The following is a 22,147-nucleotide window of genomic DNA, read 5'->3' on the forward strand; positions in this document are numbered from 1 at the left end:
ATTTGTTTCATTTTAAAGCTTCTTGACTTCAGGCCTGAATTTTTATTAACTTTTACCTGCTAATTTCATTTCTTTGCCTAATGGTAGTTCTCTCTCATCAACTAGTCCTCATTTTACCACATCAGTTTCCTAATGTGGTACCTAACTCCTTCATTCCAATCACTGTATTGCCAGAAGCTTGCTGATGTCACAGTTGAGATGGCCCTTTGAACTGTGACATCCTCACCCCTCCTTCAGAGTGCAGCCACTGTACAGTAGAACCTTGGTACTCAAACTTAATTTATTCTAGTAGGCTGTTCGAGTGCCAATCCATTTGAGTATCGAACAAATTCTTCCCAACCAATTTTCTTTTTGGTTGACTGTTGTCACTAATCTTTGTAGGCTCCCATGGTGACTTATTTATACAAATAATATAAAAAAACACCAAAAAATGCAAAGAAACACGAAGTAGATTGCAGCGAAGTTCTGGCAGGTCATGTTTGGTCGAGTGCTGAGTTTTGTTCGAGTAGGGAGCTGTTAAAGTATCGAGGTTTCACTGTAGTTTCCACCTCCAGGACTCGAGTCTTGCTATATGGTTTCCTCGAATCCTCTCATGAATGCTGCCTTGGTAGCACCTAAACAACACAGTGTTATAAAAATAATTACTAGTTTAGTTGTGCCCATGAAGCCTCTACAGGAGACCCGTTGAATTCGTCATTTACAAACCTTATTTCTTTTGCTGAACTTGAGTCCTAGAGGCAGAAAGTACAGTTTTTGCACTCTAAAGGAGGGGTTTGGGATATTTACTGTTTGGAGGCACATCTAAACTGTCATATCTCTGCTCCTCTGGCAAGATGGTGATACTGCGAATGATGGTGACAGGGTTCCTTTTTCGGGTCACCCTGCCTCGGTGGGAGATGGCCAGTATGTTGAAAAAATTTCTTTTGCCTTCCCAGAGCCCTCATTCTTTTATAGATTTTAGATTTTCGTAATAATAATATATTTACTACAAGTACATGCAGGCCTAGCTCTGACATCAATTACATACTACAGTACTATATAGAAAGCCACTTGTTATGCTGAGGATTTCAGGCAAATTAGGTCAGTTTTGTCCCAGGATGCAACCCACACCAGTCCACTAACACCCAGGTACCCATTTTGAACTGATGGGTGAACAGGGACAGGGACAACAGGTGTCTTATAGAGGCACGTCCCTAATGTTTTCTAGCCATAGCGGAGGAGATTCGAACCCCGGACCTCAGTGTGTGAACTGAGAGCTGAGCGCGCTAGCGATCGAGCTATGGGACACCTAAATGAAACCGTTCCATGATGAATAATCTCATTTAGAAGTCTGCATTTCAATTCTCACATTACTAGTCAATTTGCTCCATGGGCTCCTTTTTTTTTTTTTTTTAAATGGTTCATCCCATGTTTAAAGACTAAAAAAAATATTTGTTACTGGTTTTATTTATGTTAAATTTATACTGTACTATTTATGTATACAATTGGCAGATCTGAAAAACGTCGGGAATCTACTAGCTCTCGTGCCAGCAATTCCTCCACAGCTTCTGATCGTATGACTGATCGCATGGCAGCATTCCTGCAGTCTGCACGGCGTATCAGGGGAGTCAGCTCTCGAAGCCATTCACTCACCGACCCCACAGGGTCAGACGACGAGGCTGGAGATCAGCGCTATACCTTGAGCTCGGACTCGCTGTCAGATCCAGCGCAGGACATGGACTTCTCTGCTGCTGAATTGCCACACGACAGTCCAGAGATTTCTAGAGAATACTCGCAGACAGATGTCCACACCCCTTTACCAGTCAGGACACAAGTGTAAGTGCCAGTCATTTAAATGGCTATGAATTTAGAATATTTTATAAGCTATTTCATATTCTGTTACAAAGCAGTCTTCTTGAAAATGGCTTAATAATATTTTCTGGACTCGTGCTTTGCATATGACTTATAAATAATTTTCAGTCGAGCAATATTGTGTGTATCTTTTTCATGTAACCAAGCACAGTGGTGCAGTTAGAATGCTCACCAGACAATTACGTTTTCCACTTTTTAAGTTACGTTTGGTAAAACAAATCTGTCGATCTGTCTGTCTACCTATCTATCCATGTCCAGTATGGGATTACCAACACACGGAGAATTGTGGCGGATGAAGAGTCTCCTTCGGCACCAAAGGTACTTCTCAGCTCTATCCACTCATATGCGCAAACACATTTAGCTTACCTTGGTGCATTCATTTCATTTTTAGTTGCTCTCATACACCTATACTAACTTCATTAAAGACAGATTTCTTTCATTCTTACCATTTAACAGCACGAACAGGTCAGTCCCACATGGACAGAAAATAAAATGCAGGATTGAATCTGTATGTGTTTTCATCTTGATAAGTGACCCTCTTCAGTAGATGAAGAGGCTCTTAGTGGTGGTGATTTATTTGTCAGAAAACAGCACAGAAGGTGACTTGTTAATTAGTGAAGCATCTGCTGGGTTACTGCAGCTAGGTTTTACACTCTGAAAAACCCGAGGGATCACCACACAGTGGTGTATTCTATGAGGGTCGTATTCCTGGGAGTCACCGAGGCTAAAAAATGCCGTAACCTTCTGCTCCATGTTTTATTTTCTGTCCAGAGCCTTCTGCTTTCCTGTCCTTGACTCACACCTAGATAATACACAATAGTCCTTAATCTAGGTAGAAGTAGATAGTTTTTCCTAGCTGATAGCCTTGGTGTGGACTGCTGTACTGTCTGTCTTTTCCATGTACTCCCATGTGGGATTTAGCTTTTCATTGATCACTGTGTGTGTGTTCTCTCAGTTTTTATACCATCTTTGATGCAGCAATTTAAATGTTCTCCGAAATATAGTTCCACCCTACTTGCCTTCCCATTACTTCAGTGTGGAGTTTTTTATAATATGTGGCTACATGTCATCAACATATTCAACTTTCATAATATATTTCCCTAGAATTTCCTCAGTCTCTGAGTCTCCTAACTTAGCCACAACTGTCTAAAGTATCTCTCTCCAACCACTTCCATCCTTAAATCACCTGTCTGTTTTGACATACTTTTATGACAGGGAAATAAATTCCAAATGTTTTTTATGCTATTTTGAATCACGATGTCAATGATCACAGTCTCTGTGCTCCTTGAAAAAATGATTGAGAAATCACAAAAGCACTTGGCACTTTTTTCCTTTTTTTGTTGTGGTTTAGTTGTTTATTAAGGTATCACTAGTTTCGTATATTCACTGCATAATGTAACCTGTCTGTTTGCAATATCTTGTGTGCCTGGCTTGTGCAGATCTGCAAACATCAGGATCTCTTCACACATTCATAGGCTTCTGTATCAAGACACTTCCTCACATTTCCAATTCATCTTCAGTATTATTCATTTTATTCACAACCTATTTTCATTAAATATAATGTACTCAGTGTGGTATTAACACTTCATATTGGCACTTTCCTCTTTTATGTTTTTGGCAGTTAACTAAGAGTACCATTTTGTTGTGTATTCTGGTATATCACATTGGTGATTGCAAATAGATTGTACGTGTATGACTGCTAGGTAACGGTCCTCATTATTAGACAAAATAGAGGAATACAAGTAGGAAAGATCTCACAGTCACCCTGTCAGAGGGGAAGTTCATTGGGGAAGCGAGGCATTAAATAAACGTTCAGTAGATGTGGTGATGGGTGTGGTAATCGGTGTGATGGTAGGTACGATAACGGGCGTGGTGATAGCACTGTAAACTATTATCTGTATCTGTGAAACAGTACAAGTTACAATACCACAGTTGGGACAGTTGACAAATAACTTGCAGTTTGGAGAGGAAGCTCATGGTGTTACGTTTCAGGCCAGACTCCCTCTCACGTAACTGATAATGGTCCAGGATGGACCGATACATCATCTGACACTTCCTCTCCAATTGTCAGTTAGACATGAGATATATATTTAATTTAGAGGATACTTTTCCACTGAACCATGGTAGTCGTCACATTTTCCATTAGCCATTGCACTCATTTCCATACTTATTGACACTTTTCACACATGAGTATTGCTTCATTTTGTTTGCTTGCCTTATCTTTTTATCTTTCTTCTTTCATATTTGCTTACTTGAAAATGCAGTATAGTTATTCTCTCCATATTTGTTTTTATACCATAAACATAAGTTCAGTACTTAGAATGCCATATTTCTACTAATCCGTAATCTCATCATTAGCATAGATATGCAAGACTTGAATCAGATTCTATGTATATTTAGTACAGTGAGTATGTAATTTGTAATGTACAGGAGGCACTTAACGTATAAACACTTTGTATTCCAGGTGTTTCAATTTAGCAACGTGTGTTTCTGTTGTTTACAATTGAGTTGTATAAAAAAAATTTCACTAAGGATAATTGTTTTTGACACGTTTGATGTTTGGTAGTTATAAAACTTCAGTTGCTTCCTAAGTGACCTGTTTGTAAGTGTGTGGGTAACTCGCTGTGTTTGTAGGTTGGAGATCTTATGTATCACTTTCTCCAGGCTTTTTGTTGACTTCTTATGTATAATTAATAATGCGGAAATGAGTATTCTACATATTTACTTAGAGAATTTATTATGTTTTTATTTCAGGGATTGCCACTTGAGTCCCATTGCCAGTGGAGCCTCGTTAGCTACAATTGGCTCTCATGCCACTGCAGAAGGTGGAGTGGAGTTAAGACGAGGAGGACGGGCTGGTTCCATCCGAGGGTCAAGTGGGGCCCTCTTCGCTGAGGATACTGTAGACAGAGCTGCTGGTAACACAACTCCTGTCATGCTTGGAGCTTCTATAGTAACAGGCCAACCATTGTCTACCCAGAGTTATCTCACGTTACGCTCTATCACCAATCACCGTAGGGTCGTGTCTGAGTCGAGCCAAGATGAAAAAACAACTCGTAACTCACTGAAAGGATTTCTGTCTTCTAGCTATGATCATAGCGGAACATAGTAAGTATTTTTGAAGTCTTTTTAGCATTAATCTCATGTGTGATATAAATGAACAGTTGTTAATAATTCTCGTGTGAATGTCAATTTTTTTGCTATGGTTGGCACCCTGAAATTTTCATCATGGCTGTATTTTTTTTTTCAGTTTAATGCGCAATTTGCTTGATGTGCAAGGGATGGTGCGATCTCCATCAGGCTGCAGCGAGGTGTCGTCTGTACGCTCGGGGGGCGTCCGAGGCGGTGGTTTGAGTAGCAGTGCCGGCAGAGGACTCGGCAGTCAGCTTCAGAGTAGTGTTTCACCTGTACAGTCTGGCCAATGTTATTTGGGGTTTGCCCTGCCACTCGACCTAGATTTACTGCTGTATGACGCTACGGCTGACAAAAATTCACAGCATGCAGAAGTGGGAGGTGTAAATGTTGCTAGCACTACTAATGGCACCTCTGGGAAAGACAGGTTTCCTGCCATCACAGAATCTGAGCTGGAGACCCAGTCAGAGGACAGAAGCACTAAGCAGCAAGGTAAAGAGGCATAAAGATATTGCTCACAGTGTACAGACAAGTACAATACCTGCACTTGAAAGGAGGGGTTTGGAATATTGGCTGTTTGGAGTGACATCCAAACTGTCATATGTGTGCCTCTGCTAAGGCAGTGATATTGTGTGAAAGATGGTGAAAGTGTTTCTTTTTTGGGTCACCCTGCCTCGGTGGGAGACAGCCGTTGTGTGAAAAAAAAGTGCAGACAGATGGCGAAAAGCCAGCGTGTGGCAAAAGAAGATTGTAGAGAGGAACTTCATTGAAAGATTTCAGCTGTGAAACAGACAACTTCAGACTGAAGAAACTTGTTCCACAGCTAAAATGTTTTAATTAGGCATCTAAAATAACTTGTTGCATTATTTTAATTAGACCATCATAAAAATATTTAGTAATTTTTTATTATTGTGGTACTGTACTTTATGATAAATAAGACGTGTGACACTTTGGTATCTTTATTTCAGAAATGTTTCATCTACACAGTAAGCTTTTTTAGTCGAATAGAAGAGTAACTCACACTGAAGTATATTTCACGAACTTCAGTATTGTATTCCATTACTATAGTGATACAGTACTTTATATTATTATAATCAAAACAGTACAGTGGACCCCCGCATAACGATCACCTCCGAATGCGACCAATTATTTAAGTGCGTTTGTACGTGTATGTTTGGGGGTCTGAAATGGACTAATCTACTTCACAATATTCCTTATGGGAACAAATTCGGTCAGTACTGGCACCCGAACATACTTCTGGAGTGAAAAAATATCGTTAACCGGGGGTCCACTGTACTTTATAGTTTGTCTGATTTATGTATTAAATATTCTATAGATATCAAACTCAGTTTTGGATGTGACTGTTTAAGTTAAGAGATAAAATTTATTCTGCTTACACTGTCAGAAACAAGTAAATTTGAGAAGCTGTAGAGTTTAAAAATAATTATTGAAAGTGGGAAAACTTTCACACGGTGAATGAATCTAGGGTAATGTATATTATTAAATACTGGCTATATTATTTTCTCCATGTGGGCTTGTGTCTGCCATTAACTGGTGTTTATTGCACTGTGTTTCTAATGATGTTTGTTTTAACAGGAACCTCATTTAGCAATGGAAACAGGAAAGTTTGCACGGAAAAAAATGCAGGACTAGACACTGATGGAACAGGTCTGGATCTCCACAGACCAGACACATGTATAGCGTGCTTCTCCCTAGCTCCGCCCTCCATGCACTCCAGCCCCTTGCATAAATGTTTGTGGAAATTGGATTTGCATTTATAGTAGTAATGTTCTTTCTTGTAATTAAGAGCTGTCATAATTTATTTTTATACAATATATTATTATTCTCTCTGGGGAAGTGGTAAAGAATTCTTCTTCCGTAAGTCATGCATGTCGTAAGAGGCATCTAAAATGCCGGGAGCAAGGGGCTAGTAACCCCTTCTGTATAAATTACTAAATTTAAAAAGAAAAAAGCTACTGTTTTTTTCTTTAGGTCACCCTTCCTCAGTGGGATACGGCTGGTGTGTTAAAAAAATGATCAGAACTAAGCGCCTTGTATTTTGTGTGATGTTTTTGTTAAGTGTTTTTAAGTAAGATACTATAGTGGTACTGGAGATGTTTCATATTTTGGAACTTTTGGAGTAGTGTATTTTTTAGGTTTAATTTAAATTTTATAAGTTATAATTTCAGTAACTCCTAAGATAAAATTTATTAATACAGTGGACCTCCGGATTACGTCGTCGTCGGATTTCGTAATATTCGTAATAAGTAATTTTTTTTGTCAAAATATTGGCTCGGTGATCATCATTGAACTCGGTATTAGTCATTCATCCCGAACGTGTCCGTGTGGCCCGAGTGGTCCGACACACCATTTACAGCCAGTGTGCCATTCTTTATCAGCCAATGAGGACGATCCCATGCGTTCATACGATATATTTTGTATTATTCCATTCTTCTTAGTGCTTGCAACTGCTAAATAAGCAACCATGGGCCCAAAGAAAGTTCCTAGTGCCAGTCAGCCCTTTGGTAAAGGACTGAGAGAGAGGGGAGAATGTGTCTTTTTCAGTGATTCTACAGTATGTACAATACTAAAGCAGCAGCAGTTGATAAAGGCTATAGCAGCAGCCAGTGATAAAGAGTAGCATTAACAGTGTAACAATAAATAACAAAAAGGCACAATACCGTGACTGGAACGATACACAAATAACCCGCACATAAAAGAGAGAAGTTTACGACGACGTTTCGGTCCGACTTGGACCATTGACAAAGTCACACAGTGTGACTTTGTCAATGGTCCAAGTCGGACCGAAACGTCGTTGTAAGCTTCTCTCTTTTATGTGCGGGTTATTTGTGTACAGTGTAACAAGTAAGTTAAGTGATTAATCGATAGAAAAAGGACAGCACGAAACTGATTCCTCCATTGTTGTTGGAGGTATATAGGGTTACTGACTAATACCGCCACCTCTGCTGCCACCTTCACCACCACTATGTAAGTCTTAACTTTCAGTAGCCCTTATACACCCAACAACAAACACACCACCACTCGTAACATTCTTAATGCCATATTTTATTCATTCTAGAGTATATATCATGTTTCTGTTATTAATATAGTTGATTATGTCATATTAGATGAATTGTGCTAGATAAATAAACTGATATTAGCTGTCATATTGAAGGACTACATTGTCCTGTCTCCCAACACAATTCATAACGTATGCCAGAAACAGACCTCTCTGGAGCACTTTTTTGAGCAACAGGGGTTCAGTGACTCTCAAGCTGGTCCTAGTGGCATTAAAAAACAAAGAAGGGAAGTAACCCAGGATGAGGACTTGATACCTGAAGACTATGGAAGGGGATTCCCCTGCCAAGCAATTGTAAACTCCTCCATCCTCTCCCCTCCTCCTGTCTTCCATACATCACCATGTCTTCAAAAAAGGTAAGTGTGATGTTATTATTGTTTTATTCTTCATGTATCATTATTTTCTGTGAAGGGAAATGTATATTTCATGTAGAAAACATTTTTTTAATACTTTTGGGTGTGTGAAACGGATTAATTGGGTTTCCATTATTTCTTACGGGGAAAATTAATTCGGAATTCGTCAGGTTTGGGTTTAGTCACTCTCTGGAACGGATTAATTATGAAAACCAGGGGTCCACTGTATTAGTGTTATATGTGTATTATAATTTTGAGCAAACATAATCCATAGGGGTGTGGAAAAAAGTTGATTTTGTGGAACATGAGAGGCAGCAAGACTATCTGGGCCAAATGTCAATCCAGTTATCTTTTGTTTTTGTAGTTACTATAAGAATGTATACAAATTTAATCTTTTTTTTTGTCTTGAAAGCCTTGTCTTTTACTTGTGTAGTCGAATATATTTTTAGCATATGCATTTAATATACAGGAATTATTGAATATACTCTACCATAGAAAGGGGCTTGTATCCTGTAAAGCATTTAATACTTGACGTGCTGTTGGAGTGTGAGCAAAGTAACATTTATGAAGGGATTCAGGGAAACCGGCAGGCCGGACTTGAGTCCTGGAGATGGGAAGTACAGTGCCTGCACTCTGAAGGAGGGGTGTTAATGTTGCAGTTTAAAAACTGTAGTGTAAAGCACCCTTCTGGCAAGACAGTGATGGAGTGAATGATGGTGAAAGTTTTTCTTTTTCGGGCCACCCTGCCTTGGTGGGAATCGGCCAGTGTGATAATAAAAAAAAAAATAAAAAAAAAGTATTAGGCTACTATCTGTGTAGCAGCTTTTGTAAATAAAGGAAATAATTAAAAGAAATTAGGGCATTTACCCTAAAATTTTATTTTTTTAATACAGAAAATATTTTGTCATATATTGTGGAAAATTTAGAAGTCTTGTGGGAAATTTGTCAATAAGACCAGTTGCTATCTTTATTTTGCGAGATGCCAAGTACATTAAATTAAGAACAAACAGGCACAATACCGTGACTTAAACAGTACACAAATAACCAGTCCCTGTCCTCCTCTCTTACACAGTCATCCATCGCTTAACAATGGGGATACATTCTGAGAAATGCAGTGGTTTGCTTTGTTTCTTTTTTCACCATAGATTTGCTTGAAAGCAGAGATAATGTGTCATGAACATTCCTCTTTATTAATGAAAACCTTTTGGTGTTGGGGTTCATGAATTTTTCTGCTCGATTTATAATCTTATGGGACCACCATTGTATGTGGGGCCAGTCATTGACTGAAACATTGTTATACTGTGCATGACTGTATATACTGGCTCCCTTATCTTCGTGTGTCAGTGTGACTAGTCAGTGGTCCAAAACATTGTCTTAAGCTTCCTTCTCCTATGTACAGGTTATTTTTGTTCATTAAAAACGATTAATATGGAGAGTTTGCTAGGTGAAATATTGTCTCGTGCATTATTACAGAATGTAACAAGGAAAAAATAATTTGGTGTTCAGGTGAGGGTGATGGCCAGGGGGCTGAGGGTGTGATGCTGGTGGTGGAGTCTCCTCCACTGCAGCGAGTCAAAGCCACCAGCGAAGCCTCGGAAGCATCGGAATCCTCCAGTGTCAATAGCCAGGGCTGGGATGACACAGGTGAGTCACTTAGATCTGCAAGTCATTGCTAATGTTAGGCTGTATTGTAATAAATAACTCACATTTTAACATATGAAATGACGATAACATGATTGCAAACAAACCACAGAATGGATGGGGGTTTAAACCTGTGGCAAGTGAGTCATAAAATTCCAGGCATAAAATTACACACTGGCCTGAGGGGTTATGACAAGCCACCGTGAGTTTAAATCCCACTTGTTCCATGGTTTATTTTAAAGCATGATGAAAATAAGAAAAGAAGCTATGAAACAAAATATGGTATTAGGGGGTAGGTAAAATTTGGAAAAGATTGAATATTTCACAAATAAGAAGAATAATTAGGAAACTGCACACAGAGAGAGTAAGTAATCAAGAAATCATATAAATCTACCTGTATACAGATGTCCTTACTCCAAGAATTTTTTTTTATTTGAGTTAGTGTCCATGTTTAGTTAATTTTGATATGTCGAGCTGTTTATTACCATATACTGTAAGCCATGTGTGTTGTAAGAGGTGGCTAAGGGAGTAAAGGGCTAGTAACCCCTTCTGTATAAATTACTACATGTAAAAAGAAAAGTTTCTATTTTTCTTTTTAGGTCACCGTGCCTCGGTGGGAGGTGGCTGGTGTGTAAAAACAAAATGGGAAAGCATTAAACCTGTATGGGTCTTACAGCACCTGAGGCATGGGAGGTAATCAGCTTTGATCTGAGGAAAGAGAGGAGCTCCACTTTATGGATCAGGAACCCTTTGCCACCATTAACCCTTTGACTGTCGCGGCCGTATATACACGTTTACGAGGTACCGTGTTTGACGTATATATACTCATAAATTCTAGCGGCTTCAAATCAGGCAGGAGAAAGCTGGTAGGCCCACATGTGAGAGAATGGGTCTGTGTGGTCAGTGTGCACCATATAAAAAAAATCCTGGAGCACGCAGTGCATAATGAGAAAAAAAAACTCCGACTGTTTTTTTTAATTAAAATGCCGACTTTGTGGTCTATTTTCGTATAGTATTTGTGGTTGTATTCTCATTTTCTTGGTCTCATTTCATAGAATGGAAACTATATTATAGAAATAGAGGTGATTTTGATTAATTTTACTATAAAAAGAACCTGGAAATGGAGCACAAAGTACGGGAAATGTTTGATTTTTGCCGATGTTCAAAAGTAAACAAATGATGTCATTGTCCAATAAATGTCGAAATAGCCATTCTAGTATGCAGTCATGAATGGGTTGATGTAATTTTTACAATTATTACAGTATTGCAGTAGTCTGCATAACAGTAAATCTTCTATTTTTTGTTTGAATAAAATTTCAAAATAAAAAGCAAGAGTAATATCAGAGGGGCCTGGAGACATGACTGATGAACAAAGAAAATGTTATTTTAGATCCAGGAATGTCTGCATTGTTCATTCTGGTCGTTATTTTGAAATTGTCATATTTTTTAATTTTTGTGAAATTGGCCAAATTGCAAATTTCTGACCATGTTATTGGGTAGTTGAAATCGGTAAATTGACAGTTTCTTGTACTCAATCGATGGAAAAAATGGAGTTCTGAAGAAATAGCTATGAGTTTGGTTGACTGGAATAATGGAATTAGCCAAAAATAGGGCTCAAAGTGGGCGAAATCTCCGATTTGTAAATATCGCCGAGGTCACTAACTTCGCAAGAGCGTAATTCCATCAGTTTTCCATCAAATTTCGTTTTTTTTGTGTCTTTACAATCTGGAAAAGATTCTCTATCATTTCATAAGAAAAAATCTTTTTTTTTTTTTTTTTGAAATTTTGCGACACCAGGAGACACCTCAGGATTGGGGGTTGCGACAGTCAAAGGGTTAAGGCGATCACCTTGAAAGGGATAATTTACAATAAAATATGCTTTTCAAACCTTCAATTTTATGATGAATTAATTTTTACATTTTACTTGCAGGTGAAGGAAAGTCTGGTCCCGAGCGAGTGAACCAGCTGCTGATCAGGAAGGAGGTACTGCGCTTCATAACCAATCTGTTGTCTTCCATAGCTGCCAAATCATCAGAATCAGGTTTGTGGTTATCTTACCTGTAGTATATAATACCCTAGTGATGCACGAGGGTATTATACACCACAGGTAAGATAACAATTGGGGCCCATGCTAATCTTTCTTATGTTATATAAATATACCTAGTTGGATGAATCTTACTGTAGCCAGCTGGCCCAGTGGCCTGGAATATTACGACTCACTCACCATGGTTCAAACACCACTCATACTAATAATACAGCCTCTCCTCACTTAATGACTGAATTTCATTCCTAAGACTATGTTATTAAATGAATTCGTCGCTAAATGAGAAGCATACTATAATGGTAGTGGGTTTGTGTGAGCCATCATTGATATTGTTTTAATGTCACGTTTTCACCATTTATAACATTTCTGGTATATTTTTAAATGTTTATACAGTAGTGCACTGTATATTGAAATAAACAGAATAGAGGAAATCAGCTCTAATATATATTATTTAGGTACAAATATTGGTCAGAGAGCCTGTTGTAAGTTCGAGGTGTCAGTAAACAAGTATGTCGCTGGTTGAGGAGAGGCTGTAATAATATCTTCAATTACTACAAGTACATGTACAAGGTATACAGGCATATCTGACATCAATGACATGCTACTATCTAGAAAGCCGCTTGTTATGCAGAGCATTTCAGGCAGATTAGGTCAGTTTTGTCCCAGGATGTGACCCATACCAGTTGACTAGCTCCCAAGTTCCCATTTTACTGACGGTGAACATAGACAACCGGTGTAAAGAAACATGCCCAATGTTTCTACCCTAGCTGGGAATCGAACCCAGACCCTTGCTGTGTGAAGCGAGAGCTTTAGCTACCAGGCCATGGGGCACCATGGGTTGTTTACAATACTGGCAAGTTGATGAGTATGATAACATGCAGCAGTTTGGTATCTTAGTTGTTGGGAGGTTTCCCCTGCTCAGGAGGCTTTTCCAGTTGATGTACAAAAGTGCTATGAATACTGGAGACACCAGTGGTGGGGAAGAGGGTAGATATGAGATGATCAATTCACTCAAAGCTGAGGGAGTCACCACCTCAAGCTTTCTTCAAGGCTGAGGTTTTGATCATCTCAAACTTGCTTCAAGGCTGATCATCTTGAACTTCAAGACTACCTGACTCCCGAAATCATAATGACACGATTGCAAACAAACCATACCACAGGTGGAGCTAGAACCCACGATCAGAGTGTCTTAAAACTCCAGACCATCGCGTTAGCTGGCCCAGTGGCTAGTGCGACGGTCTGGAGTTTTAAGACTCTCTGATCACGGGTTCTAACCCCACCTGTGGTATGATTTTTTTTTTCAAGGCTACCTAAACAGTAGAGTGTTGGGCCTGTCAATTTATGGACTATGCTGTGAACCTCCAGTCCATCCTTCTGTTTGTTCATTGACACTCATTTAATATGACCATCTGAGTTCATTTACACAAATCTTAACACATTTTACAGGACTGTTAACACTAAAGCAGCGATGGCCTCATGCATTCCGTGACCTATGTCTCTACTCTGAGATTTGCCAAATTCTTGCTTGCTATAACTACCGCTTGACGGCTCGCCGCTTCATACAAGAACTATTCATGGATCTTACATTCAGTGAGGTAATAGAGAATTTTTTGTGCATATCTAAATTAGAATAATTATTATTTGTTGTTGTCTGTGTGGATCACACACTGCCTGAGGAGTGGGAAATAAGCAGTTTGATCCAAGGGAGTGGAGGGCAACCTCAATGGATTATATCAAGAGCCCTTGAAGGGAGACCATTGGGGAAATCGATACAAAAGTTAATACTATACTGTAATAAAGTATATAATTTTTTTTACAGTGCCTGCACTCTGAAGGAGGGGTGTTTATGTTGCAGTTTTATAACTGTAGTGTAAGCATGCCTCTGGCAAGACAGTAATGGAGTGAACGATGGTGAAAGTTTTTCTTTTTCGGGCCACCCTACCTTGGTAGGAAACAACTGATGTGTTAATAAAAAATAAATAAATTTTTTTATCACAGTGGCTGTTTCCTGCTAAGGCAAGGTGACCTGAAGAAGAAAGCATGTTAACCATCATTCACTCAACTGCCATCTTTCCTGATATGTCCTGATGTCAGTTACCTTTGCACTCTGAAGGAGGGGCGGGGATGTTGCAGGTGGGGGGTCCCTTCATTTGTGATGTCAGCACACTTCTGGCAGTGATTGACTGAATCATAGTGAATATGTTTTTTTTTCAGTCACCTTAACCTTGGTGGGAAATGGCTGATGAACTAAAAAAAAATGTTTTTTATATGTATGTATTTTTTTTTTTATCCCAGTAACTGTCTGCCACCAAATGGGTTGACCCAAAATAAGGAAATATATTCCATCATTATTCATTCAGTAGCTTTCTTGCCAGAAGTGTGGTGCCATTACATATTTTAAAAATCCACTATAATGCCTTTTCATAAATGCAAGTGCTTTATCTTTATTATATTGTAAATGGTGATTTTTAATAATTTCTTTGTGTGGATTTTTATTACAGTAGCTACTACATACTTGCAGTAATTTTTATGCAAATTAGCTTTAACGTTAATAATATTTCAGGTATTTGCCGAGGCTAATCGTTTACTAAGCAGTCAGCTGGAGGGACTGTGCGAGACTGTCAACCCTGTGGTGCACGAGAGCACATCAACCATGCACTCATTCTCCCTCCAGGCTCCAACCATGCCTGACATTGCCGAGGTTATGTTGTCTGATAAGTCAGATAGGGAAGAAGATTGCTAGTGTTACATACATTATAATAGTGATTAACATTATTCTGGTCATCTTGAATGCACAAATCTACGTTCCTTTCAAGAACCTATAACAACATCTACATGAAATGCCATTTAAAAGCTAATCAATTAAATGAATTTTATTAAAACAGTCCCAAAGCATGAAAAGTAACTAGTTAGACAGAAAATAAAAAACAGATCTGTATGTTTCAGCCTTAGTCAGTAATCAGAGACCCTCTTCATCTGCTGAATAGAGTCCATGACCATTTTTCTATTTCCAGTGTTCCAGTTTTCTGTATAAATAGTATCTCACTTTTCACCAAAATATAAATTTTGGTTTTGGTAACTTATTCCAAGTGCATATTTATAAAAATCACGGCATACATTTTGTTGAGCATTTTGATAAATGTGGCTTTGTAAAATGGCATATCATGCAGTTGTATTACGTTCTTGTCCCGCCACCACCGATTTCTCTAGTTCCCTTTAAGAAATTAAGTTAAGGATGCACTAACTGGCAGCGGCTCAGGTATTCAGTTTAAAAGTGTGGTAATTGTCTTCAGACTGAAGTATAGATGCTCAGCAAGGTTTGGAGAAGCAGTTTTGAAGTGGGTAAACATTTGGGTCACTTCACCATCTGTAAGGCACTGAGTTGCCTGTAGTTATTAATATTATTACCATCGTGGGGGGAGTGCTAAACCCGTAGGGATTATACAGTGCCTATGGGGGGGGGAGGACTTGGATGAAAGGCATTCAGGTTCAGTTCAATGAACTGGAACACAGATCAGATCAAGAGCCCCTCACCAGCATCAAAGAACCTTCCTTGATGAAAGTTACCTGTAATAATAATGCTTATACATAAAATTCACAACACTGTAGCTGAAACAGTTTGCAAGTAACCCACAAGTTAGTTTAATCTGGAGGTTTTGGTTAGTTTGGGACCATCCTCTATCAACTCCATATCAGTCTTAGATGAAATTAGTTTCATTTTCAACTTGTGGGATAGTTGTTAGTCATGAGAATATATATATCAGCCAGTAAATTCTTTTTTTTTCTTGTATCCTTCGTCATCCCATTGTCTTGCTGGGATGATACTTTTTCAGTGTCTGACCTGTGTTTCATTTTTGGGAGTAAAGTCACATTGTGTTGCATTTTGTTTGACACAGGTCCGCTTACCCCAGACTAGCCATTTCATTTTTCGAGTAGGAAATTATAGCAACTTCTATATGGACAATTTCCCCATACTATTTAGTGTCAGTGTGAAAAGAGAGCGAAACACAGTTGCGACTTGGTTTATATCAGCTATGGAAAAAGAAGTTTCTTAATGATTCATTTGTGTCAAGTTTATATTCGGAAGGTTTATGGATTCATCTTTCATAACTCAGTGCCTAGACAGTGGGAGGAAGAGAGAATAGAAGGCTGGATTCTTAGGCTGAAATAGGTCAATACTAGTGTATTATTTTTTCACCTGTCCTCCAAATGGAGCATTCATTTAAATATTGGCAAAAATTGTATATTAGGTTAGGGCAACCTAGCCTAACGTGGTTAACGATGCAAATATATGCTAATTTATCAGTAACAAAACAGTTTACAGGAAGTCCTCAACCTATGAATACGTTTGAGACGTCCTGAATTGTGTATAATAATGATATCCACAAAGATAAGATTCCCAACGTGTTTGTAAGGCGAGGACTTGCTGTGCATTTAACAGTAGAGAACACCGTTGCTTGAAGCATCTTATTATCATCATAATTGAGTGGTAAACCCACAAGGTCATGCAGCGCTGTTGAAGCGTCGTACCTTTCCCGCAGTGCTCTGTTTTGAAGGACCAGATGTTTCTGAAGCTACCAAGGGAGGGATAATAATAGAAGGGTGTTTCAGAGTTGGCATTCCTTGTTATAAATTGAGCAAGATTCTGAATCTGCAAGTTCCGTATATTTTGAAACTGACATTTTTTGTGTAAATATATTGTACAGTGTTGGACCATAAAGAGAAAATAAATATTAACATTATAAATGAATGTACAGACTACATATGAAAACTTAATATATATATATAAAATTTGTTTGCTCAATCTATGACACAAGTAGTAATGGAGATAAAAGGTATAAAATACCATCACAATGGAAAAATAAACACAAATGCAATATATAATGTGATTCTTTATTGAGTACATTTTGCCCACACTGTGAGCAAAACATAGTCTATAAAGGAACACATTATATTGCATTTGTTTATTTTTCCACAAGTAGTAATGACCGAACTAGGTGGCCCTTGACAGTGAGAAAGCCAAAGATTGTCTCTTAAGACATGGTGGTGTGCCTTGTTTGTGGTCATTGCGGAGCTGCCGAATTATTCAAGTTGACGGTTTCCCAGAAAAAAAAGGGGGGGGGGGTAAATTATTTATGAGAATGCAAAGTCTGCTGACAAGCCAAAGCTATCCTGTTGCCATTGTTTTATTTTTAAGTTACTTTTATGGTATTCCAGTAAGCTATTGCATAGAAAATAATTTGACCTGATTAACTACAATAATACGAACTGTTTGTATGTTGGCTCAAATTTTGTAGTGCCACTTGAGTAAGGGTGAATAAAAATAGGGAAATCATTTTTTCTTTAGTTTTGAAACAGTTTTGATATTCAGGAATGAATTCAGTTCAGCACTTCATTATATAGTAATAATATGACTATAATTCAGTAATTTACAATGTTGTACATCATTAGCTAATGCAAGCACAGTGAGGTCTAGATTATGTTAAAAATGAATAATTGAGAGGGGCAGGAAGATGGTGCATGATTAATGAACTGAGGCAGACAGGAAGATGCTATTTGCAGTGAATCCTTTATTATGATGTTTCATTTGGAGCCAAAATTAATAGAATACTGTATTCAAAAGCACACTGACACAATCTTAAGCGCAAATGAGAATCCTGAGGTGAGACTCAGGAGAGGTCACGTGAAATAGTAATCAGAGTCATTATAATAAAGATGGACAAGCGGAAGCACCAGGCAGGTCCAGATGAAGTGCTTTTATTATGTAAATCCTGTACAGTTGGACCTGCCAGTGTGTACATTCCCATGTTTTGTTCAGTAGTGTCAGGTGTATGACTGCTTTCAGGAACCTACATCTTGTATCCTGTTGATGTGACTGCTGTACTACACCATAGTCCATGATGTGGGAGTGTAGATTGTGAATAATACATTCATTGCTGATTGCATCCATCCTTTAAGCACATTTGTGATCCTGCAGGTGATGTATATCTTAGCATTCCATGTAGAGGATCTAGTACGATGTGCATCAGTGTGACCTTCAGACTTGCCTGCAGCAACACAAATATGTGTAGAGGATGGATAAAATTCTCATGCTCCACACTTGCAAATCATGGAGTAGCACAACAGTTACAGGTGTTATAAAATTGGTACTGCTGTAGTGACAAATATTCAAGCACTGATAAAAAGTTAAGGGGGCAAAATACTGCACATGATTAGCATTACTGCTATACAGTTTGTGTTGTAACAATACAGTCTTTAGAATATATTGTTGTAACACAAACAGCTGACCTTCACACCAACAAGTGTGCATGGTTTTAAATAAAAACTATTTCCTATAGACCTCCCAGCCACTCAACACACAGACCCAGGATATATACATTCAGTTATCTGTCCTCTCCTGAGCTTTACCTTGATGAGGCTGTGTTTTCATATACTTGATGACTTCCAGTCCTGGATAGAACATTGTGATGGTCTTGCTGCAAAATGCATCTTTCTCACTAATGTTTAATGAGTTGGTTGGTTCTCATTAAAAATGTAAAATTTGTTCGAAATGAAGGATTTCTGTATTGTATAATGTAAAATTCTGAATACAGTATTTAAAAATGTATTACCATAGGCTACTTAATTAGGTAAGACAGTAAACCCTGAATTTAACGAATTTCAGAAATGCTAGATAACATTCGCTGAGTCACTTGATAAGGAACTCTTGGATAAATTTCATTGGCAACAGAATTGTTACAATCACCGCAAGACAGTCTATCCATCACAGTCGCCATCGTTGGCTGCACATTTCTTGCCCCATTAGTCAAATAGAGTGAGGGTTTACTGTAACGTACTTACGTATACATGGCTGCAGGGGTTGAGTCTTGGCTCAAGTGTTTATCTAGCTGCATCATTCAAGAAAGGTACCCCAAAAGTCCAGCCTCCTCAACTTTATTGCAAACAACAGTACTACAGAGAGTGGTATGCATTTTTAATTATTATAATCAGAAAAAGCGTGCTTTTTTTTTTTTAAACTTGAATATCAACATTGGAGGTTTGAAGTCAGTCTATAGAGGCATTCACAAATTATCACATGGAAGCTATCAGTTTAATATTATAACTTAAGTGCTAAATTCACAAGGGTCATACCATGCTGTGTCAACTTAATATGACAAATTGGCATCCACACAGCAATTAAAATCTTCTATTAATTAACATAAGCCAGCTTTGAAAATTTATCCATGGTAGAGATAATTAAATACCATTTTATTAACCCTTAAACTGCCCAAACGTAGATATACGTTCACATGTGGGTGGCTCTAAACATAATCTACTTTTTTTTTTCATGCTTTCAAATGGATGGGGGGAAGGTCGGAGCGCTATGCACATGAATGTAGATCTACGTTTGGACAGTTTAAGGGTTAAACATTTATAATATCGAGGTGCCATAATTTACAACATAATAGGGCCATGCAGCACGTTGGTGGTTACCTATTGCACATACAGTACTATTACACATTTAAGGAAATGCCTTTAAACTCAAGTGGCAGCTTAGAATTTTGTCCATTTTTTTTTTCCCCAAATATTTGCCTCAGGTTTAGGAAGTTAGTTTCCAAGGACTCTGTCAGTAGACGCTTGTTACAGGTTTATGTCGTAAAACTTGGTCATTAAATGTTACAAGATGGGCAAAAAATTACTTGTACATGTTATCTTTATGAAAAAAATATAAGTGAAAAGTGAACAGAGCAGAAAAAACATGGCACCAATGTGCACATGCTTGCAGTCCTGTGAAATTAATTTCACTGGCGTGTGTGTAAATGCTCTGGTGTTTGTTTTCGATGTCTCGCCGATTTTTCTTAAATTTGTAGTTGTGCATTTTATAGTTATTTTTTGCTATGCTGCTATACATTCAAGACAGCATTATACCAGAGCATAAAGACTAGAATACAGAATGTACTGTTTTGCTCATCTTGTCTCATTTTGAGACTGACTTTAGGCAATTAATTAATATTCTGCCTTAATGGTGCAAGTAGACGTAGTTAGCCAATGTACCTGACGCTTGACCAAATGTGAAGCTTTTTTGTAAGTGCTGTTAGACTCTTTTATGTCCAATTCTTCATTTTTATTACGCTTTGTACGAGTAGCAGTCATTCAGGACTTTCCAGTACCAGGTTCTATATTTCCAGGGGAATTATAACATTTTATACAATGCTAAGGTATTTATGGTCTAGACCTCTGTGTACTATATGCATAAATTTATGGTGCATGGAACAAGTGCCAATGGTATCGCTGTTATGAATGAGATACTGTTCGAATGGGTCATGACTTTGTGTTTTGTTATATTTCCTGCAACTTGAGGGAAAAGTGGCAATAGTTTTGACTACTTAATTGTATTTAATTTTGGTGGTGAATAAGTCACAAAGTACCACGTTACAATAATTTGTGTCTAGCCTACAAGTCGGAGATGTAAAACTGAATAACATTTTGGTCAGCGACTAGAATGTGTAGTTTAATCTCCAGTTTATTGTGAATTTGCTGTTGCAGTAATAAGAGTACATAATTAAATGCATGGATTTAAGCATCATAAACACTGACCGATGCAACCTGAGAAACATTTTGGAGAGAAAATTGAAACTTGGTAAAAGAGAGAGGTGTATACCTCAACCTCAGTATTATGTCATCATCTGTTGGAGAGGGTCCCTTGTCTTAATTATCTCTCTCAAGTGATTTCTCACTTAAAATTATATGCCTGAACAAATACATCATGCCAAGAATAACTGTTACATAGTATGCCTTCCACATGACATCATTTTCTTAGTTCTGCAAAATATGCACAGCTTACTAACTTTTTATATATACATTACTAGATTTTATATAGTTGAAAATACCATTGTATGTTCAAAACAATACAAATTACTCTGTGCCAATAAACAGGTGTGCACCTTCGTCCCTCAGGTAATGGTTTGTATATTTGATCTGTTGTTCTTTTTTATTGTTGGCAGCTGTTTTTCTAGTGTTTGATAGTATATATAATTTTTTTTTATGTTGGGACTGTCCTACAAATCAAGTGAAAAAATAAAAGCCTCAAACTGCCATGGTTATATTATTTTTTATTTGTCCTTCAGGACATTTTAAAGTGATAATTTCCATTGATTAATAGAGAAGCAAAATGAAGCTAGTCAAGAGATTATTATAATTTCCATATACATGATTTAGCAAATATAATTTTAATAAGGTAGTAGGTTGGTAGACAGCAACCACCCAGGGAGGTACTACCGTCCTGCCAAGTGAGTGTAAAACGAAGCCTGTGATTGTTTTACATGATGGTAGGATTGCTGATGTCTTTTGTCTGTCTCATAAATATGCAAGATTACAGGCATGTCTTGCTACTTCTACTTACACTTAGGTCACACTACACATACATGTACACATTTATTTATACACACTCATCTGAGTTTTCTTTGATTTTATCTTAATAGTTCTTGGTCTTATTAATTTTCCTTTTATATCCATGGGGAAGTGGAATAAGAATCTTTCCTCCGTAAGCCATGCGTGTTGTAAAAGTCAACTAAAATGCCGGGAACAATGGGCTAGTAACCCCTTTTCCTGTAAAGATTACTAAAAAGAATAAGAAGAAGAAAATTGTCAAAGTGGGAAGTCTGAATGTGCGTGGATGTTGTGCAGATGATAAGAAAGAGATGATTGTGGATGTTATGAATGAGAAGAAGCTGGATGTCCTGGCTTTAAGTGAAACAAAGCTGAAGGGGGTGGGAGAGTTTCAGTGGAGAGGAATAAATGGGATTAGGTCAGGGGTTTCAAATAGAGTTAGAGCTAAAGAAGGAGTAGCAATAATGTTGAAGGATAAGCTATGGCAGGAAAAGAGGGACTATAAATGTATTAATTCAAGGATTATGTGGAGTAAAATAAAGATTGGATGTGAAAAGTGGGTTATAATAAGCGTGTATGCACCTGGAGAAGAGAGAAGTGTAGAGGAGAGAGAGAGATTTTGGGAAATGTTGAGTGAATGCGTGGGGAGTTTTGAATCAAGTGTGAGAGTAATGGTGG

The 22,147-nt window shown here is 37.9% G+C and overlaps 1 protein-coding gene and 1 long non-coding RNA gene across 4 annotated transcripts in view; one reads left to right on the plus strand and one right to left on the minus strand.

Moving 5' to 3' along the window:
- Nucleotides 1-21,175, plus strand: part of rictor (rapamycin-insensitive companion of Tor) — a 78,718-nt gene extending 57,543 nt beyond the window's left edge. For 2 of the 3 annotated variants that reach the window (XM_053799533.2, XM_070103083.1), the window contains exons 21-29: nt 1,492-1,815; nt 2,110-2,169; nt 4,606-4,959; nt 5,102-5,475; nt 6,580-6,735; nt 9,922-10,059; nt 11,987-12,097; nt 13,547-13,695; nt 14,664-21,175. In XM_053799533.2, the coding sequence (XP_053655508.2) occupies nt 1,492-1,815; nt 2,110-2,169; nt 4,606-4,959; nt 5,102-5,475; nt 6,580-6,735; nt 9,922-10,059; nt 11,987-12,097; nt 13,547-13,695; nt 14,664-14,843 (1,846 nt within the window). In that variant the 3' untranslated portion in view covers nt 14,844-21,175. The remainder of the gene's footprint in view (nt 1-1,491; nt 1,816-2,109; nt 2,170-4,605; nt 4,960-5,101; nt 5,476-6,579; nt 6,736-9,921; nt 10,060-11,986; nt 12,098-13,546; nt 13,696-14,663) is intronic. The other variant, XM_070103082.1, reaches the window with a different exon arrangement.
- LOC138855186 (uncharacterized) overlaps nt 9,369-22,147 on the minus strand; it is a 46,189-nt gene continuing 33,410 nt past the window's right edge. Inside the window, exon 4 of the long non-coding RNA XR_011394372.1 lies at nt 9,369-10,074. This is a non-coding gene — a long non-coding RNA (uncharacterized lncRNA). The remainder of the gene's footprint in view (nt 10,075-22,147) is intronic.

This window comes from Cherax quadricarinatus, chromosome 84, assembly GCF_038502225.1.
Source record: "Cherax quadricarinatus isolate ZL_2023a chromosome 84, ASM3850222v1, whole genome shotgun sequence".
NCBI lineage: Eukaryota > Metazoa > Arthropoda > Malacostraca > Decapoda > Parastacidae > Cherax > Cherax quadricarinatus.